The following is a 13,204-nucleotide window of genomic DNA, read 5'->3' as shown; positions in this document are numbered from 1 at the left end:
TTTTTTGTTTCGGATATTCACGCACTTCGCACTCATTGATTAAATACATTTTTATCTTCTATCATTTATGTACTGTCAGATAAACATAACCATCTGTGTATCTCATAAATATTTTTTTGTTTCGGATATTCACGCACTTCGCACTCATTGATTAAATACATTTTTATCTTCTATCATTTATGTACTGTCAGATAAACATAACCATCTGTGTATCTCATAAAGACTTGATGTTCCTGAATAAGTTGATGGGAGTTCACTAACTAACTTCTCATGGAGCTTATATTTTGAAACATATGACGTGGAAAACTTATTTCACACTCACTGATTTTTATTATGGAATCTTAATTCACTCTATATTAGAGCTTCAACAAACCAGTCAAGCTGAACCACGTCTTCTGTGTTAAACTTGGCTAATGCACACTTTCGTGCACATCATAATAATCTTTCCTAACTTTGACCGTTCGTTGGTCCTATTTACAGTCCTATTCTTTTGTCAGTAGTTAGGCCATAGATCTGGTGCTGCAACGTAACACTGTTGTCTCTTAGTAACTCAATAAAAATATAACACGACCAATTACACTCAATAACTTTTCTCTGTGTGTATACTCATGTACGTGTAGTTTACTGTCATGTGTATATATATAATACCGCTTTAAAAGATTTGAGTTTATTTCATTATTAAGTAAATCAGATATATTTCTTTTTAAGATCATGTATACAAAGAATAATAATAAAATAAAGGAAATACACCATCAATGTCTTAAACTTCTCACTGAGTGACCGTTGAATCACGCAGCTAGTGAAGAAACTATGATTTGATATAATTGTAGATGTTGCTGTAGTTACAATTATGAGTTGCTATAGTTACCTTTATTCCTAAACAAACCAGATGGAGTGCAGAAACAAAGATATTAAAAAAAACATTCTAAGAGAAAACTTGAAACCGTACATTTATCTACTTGCCACTTATTCACGATGATGTGTACAATGAATTTTTTATAAAACATATTTGTAACAGAAACTGATACGAATTTTTAAGGACACAAAAGTGTCTGTTCTATTTCGCCTCGTAACATCTTTACTTTGGTAATACTTTTCTTTTAAGGTTCTAAGTAATGATTGGCTGCTAAAAATTTACAAAGACTGTTTATCTCGATGACCCCCACATGTGTTTTCATAACAAGACTAGTTTGAATATTTGTATAAACAGTCACTGGTTCAGAAGTCCAAGGACACAACAGTCCACCAGCGAGAGGCTCATCTCTTCTAACTACTTTGCTTTCGTGCGTGTTGGTAATACAAACGATACTTGTTGAAGTTTATAAACTAGCACGCTTATTAATGGCGCTGACTGTGCCTGACGTGTATCAAAGCTACGGAAAATTGAATCACACCAACTGTAATTGTAGATGTAGCTGTAGTTACAATTATGAGTTGCTATACTTATCTTTATTCCTAAACAAACCAGATGGAAACAAAGATATAAAAATAAAACATTCTGAGAGAAAACTTAAAACCATAAATTTATCTGCTTGTCACTTATTCACGATACGAACCTAATAATGACATCTTGTTATAAGACGATTCGCAAATTTAATTTTACGCTTCTTTAAAGAAACCAATACTTCTGTTTGTTTGAAAACGATATGAACCTAATAATGACATCTTGTTATAAGACGATTCGCAAATTTAATTTTACGCTTGTTTAAAGAAACCAATACTTCTGTTTGTTTGAAAACCAGCTAATAGGATCATACGTAACACGACAAAATTGTCAGCACCCGAAATATATATTTCTGTATATTTGTTAGTTTGTTTTGAATTTCGCGCAAAGCTACACGAGGGCTATCTGCGCTAGCCGTCCCTAATTTAGCAGTGTAAGACTAGAGGGAAGGCAGCTAGTCATCACCACCCACCGCCAACTCTTGGGCCACTCTTTTACCAACGAATAGTGGGATTGACCGTCACATTATAACGCCCCCACGGCTGAAAGGGCCAGCATGTTTGGTGTGACGGGGATTCGAACCCGCGACCCTCAGATTGCGAGTCGAGCGCCCTAACCACCTGGCCATGCCGGGCGATTTCTATATATAACAGAGCCTTTCGAAAGGAGAATAAAGCATCACTAAAATGGCAGACCACATACATCGATGATATAATATCTGACATCCTAACGACTTATGAGCCCCAAGAAGCTAAGTTTCAAAATAACCAGTATGTATGATGGCATTAAAAAGTGAAATTGAGGGAAGAAAAACTCAACTTCAGAAAAAGAAACGATACGCGAGAGATAAGCATGTTATTCTTGTTTTAGCTCAGCGCTGTATAATGGCGCTCTGTCTACTGTGGAGAATCGAACTCCGGTTATTTAGTTTTGTAAATTCGTAAATTAGCGTTGACCCACTAGAGGACCGAGAGGTAGGAGCAACATGCATACTTTCAAGAGGACCATTTACAAAATTACGGCAAAAATCGAGGCCTTGTGAAAAATAAAACGCAAATAAATCTTGAGATTGGATATCAAGGGAACGTGGGAAATTTAAACTTTGATCAATAAGAGGTCAAAAGTGCAAACGACAAAAACTAACAACACATATACAACTACATCATAGCAATAATGTGGACATCATTTTACCGTATCGAGAAACAAAATATATGGGGAAAGCAACATTTTGGACCCTTTGGTTGTGGATGACTTAACTACTCGAACTAGTTCTGAGTGATTTTAACTAGTAAATACGTTTCGTAGAAAACAAAAGGCTGTCATGGTGTTTTAAATAAGTTCAACATGTTTATGAAAATGTGTACTGTAAATTTTGATTAACGAACTACTTTTGGAAGCTTTCAGGCAACATTCCATGCATTTTTTCTCTCTTTCTTTTCAGTTATATAACTAAGAGCAAAGAATTAAATGTTTGTGACCAATTTTAAGATAAGGAATCAATATTAACATTTTTACATACATCAGGTATAAAATGGGAACGAATGCTGTTTGTTTGTTTGTTCCAAGTTAAGCATAAAGCTACACAATGGGCCATCTGTGCTCTGCCCGGTTTTTAGCGTTGTAAGTCCGCAGACATGCCGCTGTGCCACTGGGGGGCGCAACTGGTGTTAAAATGCTGTTATAAAAAATAGTAGATTAAAATAACATCAACACAGAGAGTGGAATGAGTCTGATAAAGGTGCATTTATATAATCATTTCGGTGAATAAAAATACCACAATCGTGAGTAAAGGAGAAAAACAAACTGTGCAAAAAACGTGCGAGAGTAATTTTAAAAAATCAGTCGTAGCGGGTTCATTCTTAAAATTATCTATCTCAATGTATTACCACAAGAACTGTAACATTTTCAAAATCATCTACGCTTGTAAACGTATCAATACTGATTATTTACAACTATGAGGTTCCGGTAATATTAATATTAGTCGACCAACCGTATATTTTCAACAATGTGCTAAAACGAATATTGAGTTTTTTATACAGTTTATCTGAAAATCTCTATTCAAACAATGGATAACTATGTGAAGGGCAGTTTTAATTCTATCGAGTACTGATGTATCAAAATCAATGAACTCTGGTGAGAAGTAACATTCAAGGCTTGTAACGTTAAGATTTGGAGTTCGATCCCGAGACACGCAGATAGCCCACTAATCAATAAGAAAATAAACGAATATTTACCCTAGCCCTTCATTCATTCATGCCCTCTAAGTTTTTTTTTTATTATTTCTGTTGCGGCTAATTTTGATGAAATACTATATTATGAATAAAAATTGACATTTTCATACGTCTTCATACGTATACTACGAAAGTTAGGGTCTTTTACGAAAACACATTTTTAATGTTTTCGAATATTCCCGCGAAACCACACAAAGTCTAGTCGTCCCTATATTTTCACTCATAGACATAAAGAATGTAGGTAGTCAACAACACCCACCACCAAATCTTGGATTAATCTTGTCAGAGAGAAAAGTGGGATACGACTGACCGTCACTCTTATAACGCCCCTCCCCCTCTCAGAGTGCGAAGCTTAAATTGTGTGTGTGTGTGGTAACGGTGGGCGAACCACGGAACCTTAGATCCACAGTCCAGCACGCACACCACCAGGCTATGCCCTTCTCAAATGGAGTTGAAGTCAACACCAGCTACTGCTAATTCTTGGATTTAAACGTCACTCTTATGACTCACTCATAACGGGACTCGAACCACGGATCCTCAGGATCACATTTCGGCACGCTAACCACTGGGCCGCGCTCAGTTTTCAAATGGACGGGAATCTTGTTTCGGACCAAGGCGATTAATTAACGACTACATACATTTTTATGCTTCTAAAAGCTAAAATAATTTCTTAAAATTACATAATTATCCTTATAAGAATTTCCTGTGCTATATTTACTACAACAACTAGCAACCAAAAAAAATATCAAAATAAATTACATTAAGGAAAAATAAAGAGCAAACACGGCATGGAAGCTTGTAACCAATGCATGACAAAACTAAACAACTGCACAAAGACATGACTGAAAGAAAGAAAGCGTGAAGGACGACTGACAGATGTGGCAGCTATTTAATGTCAAATCTCGATATATTAACGGAAAAATTTAACACAACTCCTATAAACAAGGGTCTCCTCCAACTGTCGGTAAACATTATATTTCATGTTTTACTGATTTTTTTATTCATGAAATGTCACGAGTTAAAAAATTTGACCGATTTCTATATGCATTAAGCTGAAGTTTCACTAATTTTTACAACTGCTTAAGAATCGTATTTACTGTGTAAGCCACTGATCTATTTGTTGCTTTTTCTAATTCGATATAGTAAAAAGATACATATCTGTATTCAAGAAAAAAAACCTATTTAATCTTCATTATTCTTTAGTCATCTATTTCCTTCTTTACATTTCTCCTCCTCCCCTCCCCCAAGACTAAAAAGGATATTGGTGTTAGTAGACATTCTTGTGCACACACGTGTATATATAAACAGCAGGGCACACTTCCTTTTCAAACTGCAATTCCTGTACATACAAGTACATATATATATATATCTGCATGGCTAGCTAGTGCGTCACCATCAGAATGAGACAAGCAGGCATCAAACAGGAAGCATGATTTATACTTTTTAGTTTTTGTTTTTTAATATATAAAGCGATATGAAGTTAAGACTTAACTATCCTATAATCAGCCATATGTATAAAAGTAAACTGCATATTGTCTTTTTCACAGAAAAACAGTGCAGACGGAAGGACGTGTTACAATGCCGGAAATGTACGCGTTAGGAAGTTTGCGCCATGATGTGAACACTGGAATCGACGGCGTCTCTGATTAATAGCATGATCATTATTGTATCTAAGTTTTTATTCATAAGCAAGGAATGTTAAATGTCATGGCGAAACATAGGCGTTACGAAGCGAAAATAATATACTGGTACTCAGCTGGAATTAGATGTTTTGAGTCAATTGACTAACTCTTAATCTAAAATGTTGGTTAACATAAAATAAAATAAAACTTTGGCCAATTTATAATTTAGTTTATAGTACGCAATAGCTGTTATAAAACAAAAATTCGCTTGTGAAAAGATGCAAAATTCACACAAGAAATCAAGAAAACAAAGTAGAAAAAGGCCCGGCATGGCCAGATGCTTAAGGCACTCGACTCGCAATCTGAGGGTCGCGGGTTCGAATCCCCGTCACACCAAACATGCTCGCCTTTTCAGCCGTGGGGGCGTTATAATGTTACGGTCAATCCCACTATTCGTTGGTCAAAGAGTAGCCCAAGAGTTGGCGATGGGTGGTGCTGACTAGCTGCCTTCCTTCTAGTCATACACTGCTAAATTAGGGACGGCTAGCGCAGATAGCCCTCGTGTAGCTTTGCGCGAAATTCAAAACAAACAAACAAAGTAGAAAAACAAAAACATTACTTGGAGCTACTACTACTTTGTTTCAAGTTGTATAATAAGGGTTAAACACACCGAAAATGTAGGGCACATAATATTCTTTTTAACGTTCAAATTACCGATTTTTTTATACAGTTCACTGCAGGCGGGATCGAGACATTTCATAATACTGAGTAATTTTATGTTTTTTGGCATTATAACACTCAGTGTAAAGAATTGAGCAAAACGAAATGGGTGTAATAATTATTTTCTACGTACAATACATAGAGAACTTAACATTAATTAGCGAAATATTGGTTGTATTTTTGTTTGTTTTTTGATATATTTTACTAGGAACCTGCCCCCCCAGTGGCACAGCGGTATGTCTGCGGACTTATAACGCTAGAATCCGGGTTTCGATACCCGTGGTGGGCAGAGCACAGATAGCCCATTGTGTAGCTTTGTGCTTAATTACAAACAAATACAAATACTAGGAACCTTGTGACCAAAATAATCACGAATCCACAAGCAATTTGGTGGTTTGTTTGGAATTTCGCGAAAAGCTACACAAGGATTATCTACTCTAGCCGTCCTTAATTTAACAGTGACAGGAGCTTATCAACACCAACCACCGCCAACTCTTGGACTACGCTTTTAGCGACGGAAAGTGGGATTGCCCGTAACATTATAAAACCTCCACGGCTGAAAGGGCGAGTGTGTTCGGTGTGACGAGGGTTCGAACCCGCGACCCTCAGAATGCGAGTCGGGCGCCATAACCACCAGATTTTAGAAAAATGTTTAAAATGGAAATCCATATAGATCCTATCGGCAATTCTTGAGATCATCTAGATTTTTTACACAATTTATATCAATTCTCCATCTTTAATTTACTGATTTTCAAAAAAAAAAATAATTATAATAATTTAACACTTCACAAAACAGCATATAATAACCTACTTTCAGCTTAGAGAACCCGATTTTAAATGTGCATATTTTCAAAATAGTATTTTTATAGTATGTTTTCAAATATTATCACTATTATTTAATATCTTTTTTACTTCGCCATTCTCGTATCACATAATTAGTAATAAAATGATTAAATGCACACAAATTTAATTTCGCACGTAACCTTTGATCTGATTTTTAAAATAAATAATAGTACATTTGTGAAATTCTACAACGTAGCTGCTGGACGCTTCCAGGACCTCGTTTTAACATGTAGTAACTGAAGAAAAATCCTGTTTTATGCACAACATGGTAACTAGTTGACGTTTTGATCCACTTATGTGTATCTTTATCAGGTATGAATTGATGAAGATGTACAGCGTTGTGGCTCATAATGTCATCTTGTATAATTTATTACCATAATTTAATAAACAGGCTGTCTATAAGTAACTGAATTTTATGACTGGAAATGCTCCAAAATTACAGTGTTTTCCACAGCATTTTTAAGCATATTGCTAGTATTTTTCAGTCTTGTCCATCTGGTCATACTGTTTGACAGTCATTTTCACATGTTTATATGCGTAAGCAAAATTCAAAAGAGCTAATATTCGTTCATTCCTTCAAGTATAACCCCATATTTTTATTCACACAATCACGGTGAAATTCCAAATTATCATTATTCTGTTTCTTTTTTTCCAAATTAGGCCTAACCAATATTGAATTTACGCATAGATTAAAATAGTGTTAAAAGCTATATCTTTTGTGTTGTAATTTAGATGTTAGCTAGAGGGCACGTGACGTTAAAATCATAATTCAGGAATAATAATGAACAAGAGGCTTTAGGAAATATGTAGAACAAGGGTAGATTATAAATCCGTGTGAGCCAGAAAACAAGCTAAGAAAACTTACAGTTAAACATCAAGTACTTAGCGGACTGTTTTCCAGCCGGTAGAGTGAAACAGTCTGCGTGTTTACGTTTTTAAATCTGTGTTAGCTACCATGCATATTGAGTTATCTTGTACAAGTTGCTTTTTTTTACGTTAGTATAGTGCTGATAGCGGGACTGAAAACGTAGGCCTTCAACAAGTTACAGAGTGTACAAGCTTGTAAAGAAACATTAATAAATAAATAAAACTCATATTTTATTGCTACGTGGACTGGACGTTGAATTATTGTCACCATATAATTTAAAAGAACCCGCCAACAAAAAAACAACATTATAATAACAGAAATGTACAGGCAGTTTCAACATTTCTAACGCAATAACTTTCCAAACTGCATAAATTTTTCTGAGTACGGACTCCGTTATAAAACCTTCTATTCAAAACTAGTAAATCTATCTATCAAAATACCTTTAGTATTATTGATATAGCTTAAACGGTTTGTAAAAGAATACTTATAATAACACTAGTTATGAAGGATTTAGCAATTGTTAACTAATTTCAAAAAACAAAACTTTAGAAATTTGAAAAGTGCTCCCCCCCCCCCGGCACAGCGGTAAGTTTGCGGATTTATAACACTAGAAACCAGGTTTCAATACCCGTGGTAGGCAGAGCACAGATAGCCCTTTATGTAGCTTTGCACTTAACCACAAACTACGATTGGGGGTCATTGAATAACTTCATTTGTGATCAATAATGAATCTTATGATATGGGATTTTTCACAGTTTAATGTTCACATGATTTCAAATATTTTATAAACTCAGCTTTAAAAAAACGACCACATTTACTACCATTATTAATAATAATCTAAGGAAAATAAGAGCTTGTATTCGATGTTGTTGTTTTTCTTTTTTTTTCTGAAATATCGTGGTCCTGAAAAGAATGGGTTAAAAGAAAACGCTGGCTTTACGCATGCTCCGTAATCGTCTTAATGATAAAACCTCTACAGAAATAATGGTGTGGTCACTCATGCAGAAATTAGTGAGACCAAAAAACCAAATCTAGCTGCAAATTTAACCTTAAGGCTTTTTATTTTCAATATGAAGATGCAAAAAGGTGTGTCTATATAAATAAAACCTACGTTATCAGTTGTATAATTTGAGCACTGGCTAAAAGTCTGGTCTATAAATTTGTAATTGGTACATTCTCAAGCGTGCGCAAGGGAGCATTTTGGTGCTACAACATAGAAACAAACATAAATAAAAAAAGTGTGTTTGTTTATCTTTGTATGTAATGGTAACTCGTTTACACAGATAAAGTTTCACATTTTTCACTGACATAAATATATTTGGTTCTAGTGCCTTTTAATTGATAATTGTGATATTTCGGGCACACACATCTGTTTGATATCTGGATTATAAGAAGGTTAACAAACAAACCGTTCTTGAGTACTGCATGCTAAACTAAGCGGACTTACCAAACTCTTTTTATGGGAGAGTTGGATGCTACTATCAGCCGAAAGGCCTAGTCGGCACTAGGTATGACACATGTAATGTGGTTGACATATTCTTCTTTGGGTTCACTCATAAGTTCTTAGAATTTCTCAAACCTTTTGAGTTTGGAGGAACCTTTATCACTGATACACCTCTCTTAATAATCATCACTCCAAAACACTGCCTTTTGCTAAGGTTTTGGTGTAAGTATTCAAGTAGAAAACATCTACAATGAACATAAGTAGTGATCTTCAGTTTAATAATTGGTGTTATTTAGCAGGCTCAAACGATGAAGAGCTTTTTAAACGACGGTTTTAATTATATGACAGTCAGTGTTCTTACAAACAAGCCAGTATTACTACAGAAAGATTAATTAACGAAAACTTAGCCTATACAAATGTTTTTATCATTAGTGACAGTAGTGTTAGCGGTAGGAAGCCAAAGGTAACGTGAAAGTATGGTTAATTAAACCTCTAACTATAGTGAGTAATTGTGAAGCTTTGGGGCTTAAACAATAAAATAAACAAGTAATAGGTATAAAGTTATAACTTATTTATATTCCTGTAGTCAGATAACTTTGGTTAAAATTTAACTATTTATCTACAGTTGAACTTTGAAAATGAAAACAATGACCTAACTTTTAATTCGACTTTATCATGTTAAAAATATTTTTTTATATATTGTTTGTTTGAAGTTAAGCACAAAGCTACACAATGGGCTATCTGTGCTCTACCCACGACGGGTATCGCAACCCGGATTCTAGCGTTGTAAGTAATTTTTCTTTTATAAATTAAAAGTTAAAATTACTAGGAAAAACAACAACATGGCAGTGACATCTACTTTTTTGATGACAAAAAGTACCACTTAATTATAACTTAGCACATTAAACAAAGTTGAATAATATAATTATTCTAAATGAAAAACATCAAAGTTTGCAAGGTTTCATTGTAACATATACTATAACTTGTCCAATATATATCAATTATAGCATCTATCGGCAAAACATACCTCAATTTTTATGGTCTGCTTATAGTGAGTTTGGAGGTGTATGCAAGTTATATATGTCAATTCAATAAATAAAAACTTACTTTTTTATTCTTGACTGTCAAAAGAGCTCCTTTTCCAATTATGACATTTTCTCCTTCAAACACTATTCCTGATGGATGAGGTAAATCGGCGCTTAACCCTTGATCCTCAAACTCAAAGTCTTCATCTTCAAAATCATTTACATCACTTCCATCTGTCACCATACCATTTACAATGCCGTTTTTACTCTCTTTACCGTCCACACGAACTTTCTTGGCAACTTTTATTGGTTTACAACCAAAAGGAGCTGGCGTTAGAGCGACATTAGTTTTTACACTCTTTCCTCGAAAGTCGAACACAACAGATGATGTTGATGCAGGTGGTTTTTGCCATGGTTTTTTGTTTCCTAATAAAGCATTGGGCTTGGGAACATCTCCTGCTTCGATATCGGTAACAGGTGTTTGTTTCTGTTTTGCAACAATAGACGTGTTTGAGTACTCTGAGCCAACACTTTCATTGATAAGCTTACCTTCTAACTCCCCCGGAACCATCTTCCTTTTGTCGATTTTTGTACTAATGACATGTGAAATAGGCAGATTTTCTTTGGAACTATGAACTGAAGCGCTCTGGTTTGACTTTGGAATGGGTTTGATGTTAGCTACTGGTTTTTCGTTTAGCTTTTGTTGTAGAGGAGGATTGACAGTAGAGGAAACTTCAGACGTAAAAGTCCCACTGGGGACAAATCTGACTTCAGGATCACTTCCTTTCTCAACATTGTTTTCTTTATAATTCTGTTGGCTTTCAAACGTCATGTTTACATTTTCTGAGCCAAATATATTTAAAGCGTGTTCTGTACCATTTTCTTCGCGATTATTATGCAATTCTGTATAATGAGTCTGTTGCTGAGTTACTTCCGTTTTTTGACAAATGTCATCAACTTGCACCTGGGATTGATTCCCATTAGTAAGTAATCCTTTGGCACTGTTTTTGGCATGTTTAATATTACAGCTTGATTCTACTCCATCCTGCTGACTCAAAACGCTTTCTCCACTATCCTGTTGCTTACTAATTTGTTGAGCAATCTCTGTTTCCTGGGTACCAGAATTGGCAATAGTGTTAGTGAATTTACTACCTGAAAATGTTGCAATGGCCCTCACAACAGGTGGTTTTCTTCTGACGTTACTTTGGGGTGTAGATTTTTTATCTAATGGTTCGAATAAACGTTTGTAATTGCGCACAGTATCTGGTTTAGGAAGCTCATCATCAGTGATGCTCATGGTTGACGTTTGGCGGTTAACATCTCTACGTTTAAATACTTTTCCCCAACTTGGAAGATTGTTGTTAGAGCCTTCTGTATTTACATTATTTTCGATTATCACAACATCTTCGTTGATGAGCATGGATTGAGGACAGTTAGGTCTGGGACGTTTGATTGCTTTTTGGTTTGTTATCCTGAGGACAGGCTGAGAAGTAACAGAAAACACATTGTGCTTACGGGTCTTTTCTGATTCAAATAACAATGTTTCCATGCTTTTAACTTTTTTCATATTACTGAAAAACATAGGTAAATTACCATTCGCTCTGCTTCCTGCGTCCAACGGCCGTTCTAAAGTCGACAATCCAGTGACCTGAAACATACTAGTGTCCTTATCGAGCAGGTTTTCCATGCTAGAATAGCGTCTCAAAGCTCCATTAGCTCTCCCAGGTTTCTCCCTCAAAGAAATACTAATAAACCTAGATTTCAGTTTGTCCACAATTCCAGGACCATATTCTAGTTCCTGTTCACTCTCATCAGAGGATGAAGGCTGATTATGACTAAGATCGCTAAAGGTGGATGACGATGTAGGACTATTGATTTTTGAGCGTTCAAACGTGGAACCATTTACATCACCATGTTCACTAACAATTGTCGTATAATCTTCACCCATTTTGTCTGAAGCTGGCCTTCTAGCTACTAACGGCGTGCGAAAATCACTGGTTAAAGTATGACCATGCCCAACAACTAAGTTATGGTGCATAGAACTTGACACAGGACTTCTCCCTGAGGAAAACAACCCTGAACTGCTAGCGCTAACCGGTACGTCAAATACCCCTACAACTTTCGCTGGGACGCTTTCCTCTGTTCCTGGCACAGTGCCCCCTCCCGCTCTATGGAATGTGAGCACGCGTGACGTAGCCAATACGTTAGAACATGTATTTAAACTACCCGGGGTGTTCACACTGCTAGTCTCGGTTTTAGAGGGGTGAATAACCTGGGTGGCAGCTTTTGTCCCCTCACACTTTGACTCCTGCGTGGACTGTTTCAATGGTTCGCTACTCGAGGCTGCACGATTTCTGTCTACCAGTTTCACGAGAGATGAGCTAGCACGGCCCGAAGTCCCTTTCTTCATTATCAACTCTTTCAGCCATTCGGGTTTGTCACTATCTTCAGCAATGTTGCGTTCAATTTCAGTAGCATACATGGTTAGTGACCGAGACCTTCCCTAAAACTCGCCTCGTAGTTTTGCGTAACAGTTTGTCTTCTTCCTTCCTTCTCAATCTAGCCTGGGAAAGAAACAAGACTGTTAGTTAATAACACTGTTTTAAAATTATTTCTTTTATAATAAGCTTATGAGGTACTTGTCAGGTAATTATAATCCACCATGGCTGGTCGTCTTATGAAACTGTGGCCCAGGTAAGTGAGTTTTGGGCTTCGTTCTCTTTCTTTCCTACCAGGAAAATATTTTCCAATTAACAAATTATGTGTGAAAGTAATCTGATATTTTTTTGTTGAAAAAACAAAACCCATCTATTTATTTTTAACACTGTAATTGAAAAGTATGTTTTTGTTTTGTTTTGTTTATTCCAGGAAAATGCATAAAATAACAATATCATTTTACTTACTGGTTTCATTGAATGTCAATCTATCTTAGTTTTAAAATCTTTCAATGATGAAATAATATACTTTCACACAATTGTGTTACTGGTTTTTTTTATTACGTTCAAAA

General features: G+C 35.6%; 1 protein-coding gene across 1 annotated transcript in view; it reads right to left on the bottom strand.

The window, feature by feature from the left end:
- LOC106461936 overlaps positions 1–12,872 on the bottom strand; it is a gene marked incomplete at its 3' end in the record, with an annotated part of 17,759 nt that extends 4,887 nt beyond the window's left edge. Inside the window, exon 1 of the mRNA XM_013921802.2 lies at positions 10,280–12,872. Coding sequence (XP_013777256.1) covers positions 10,280–12,679 — 2,400 coding nt within the window. The remainder of the gene's footprint in view (positions 1–10,279) is intronic.
- Positions 12,873–13,204: the final 332 nt, after the last annotated feature.

The sequence above is a fragment of the Limulus polyphemus genome, unplaced genomic scaffold (assembly GCF_000517525.1).
Source record: "Limulus polyphemus unplaced genomic scaffold, Limulus_polyphemus-2.1.2 Scaffold1061, whole genome shotgun sequence".
Classification (NCBI taxonomy): Eukaryota; Metazoa; Arthropoda; class Merostomata; order Xiphosura; family Limulidae; genus Limulus; species Limulus polyphemus.
This window is presented reverse-complemented; position numbering and strand designations above follow the sequence as displayed.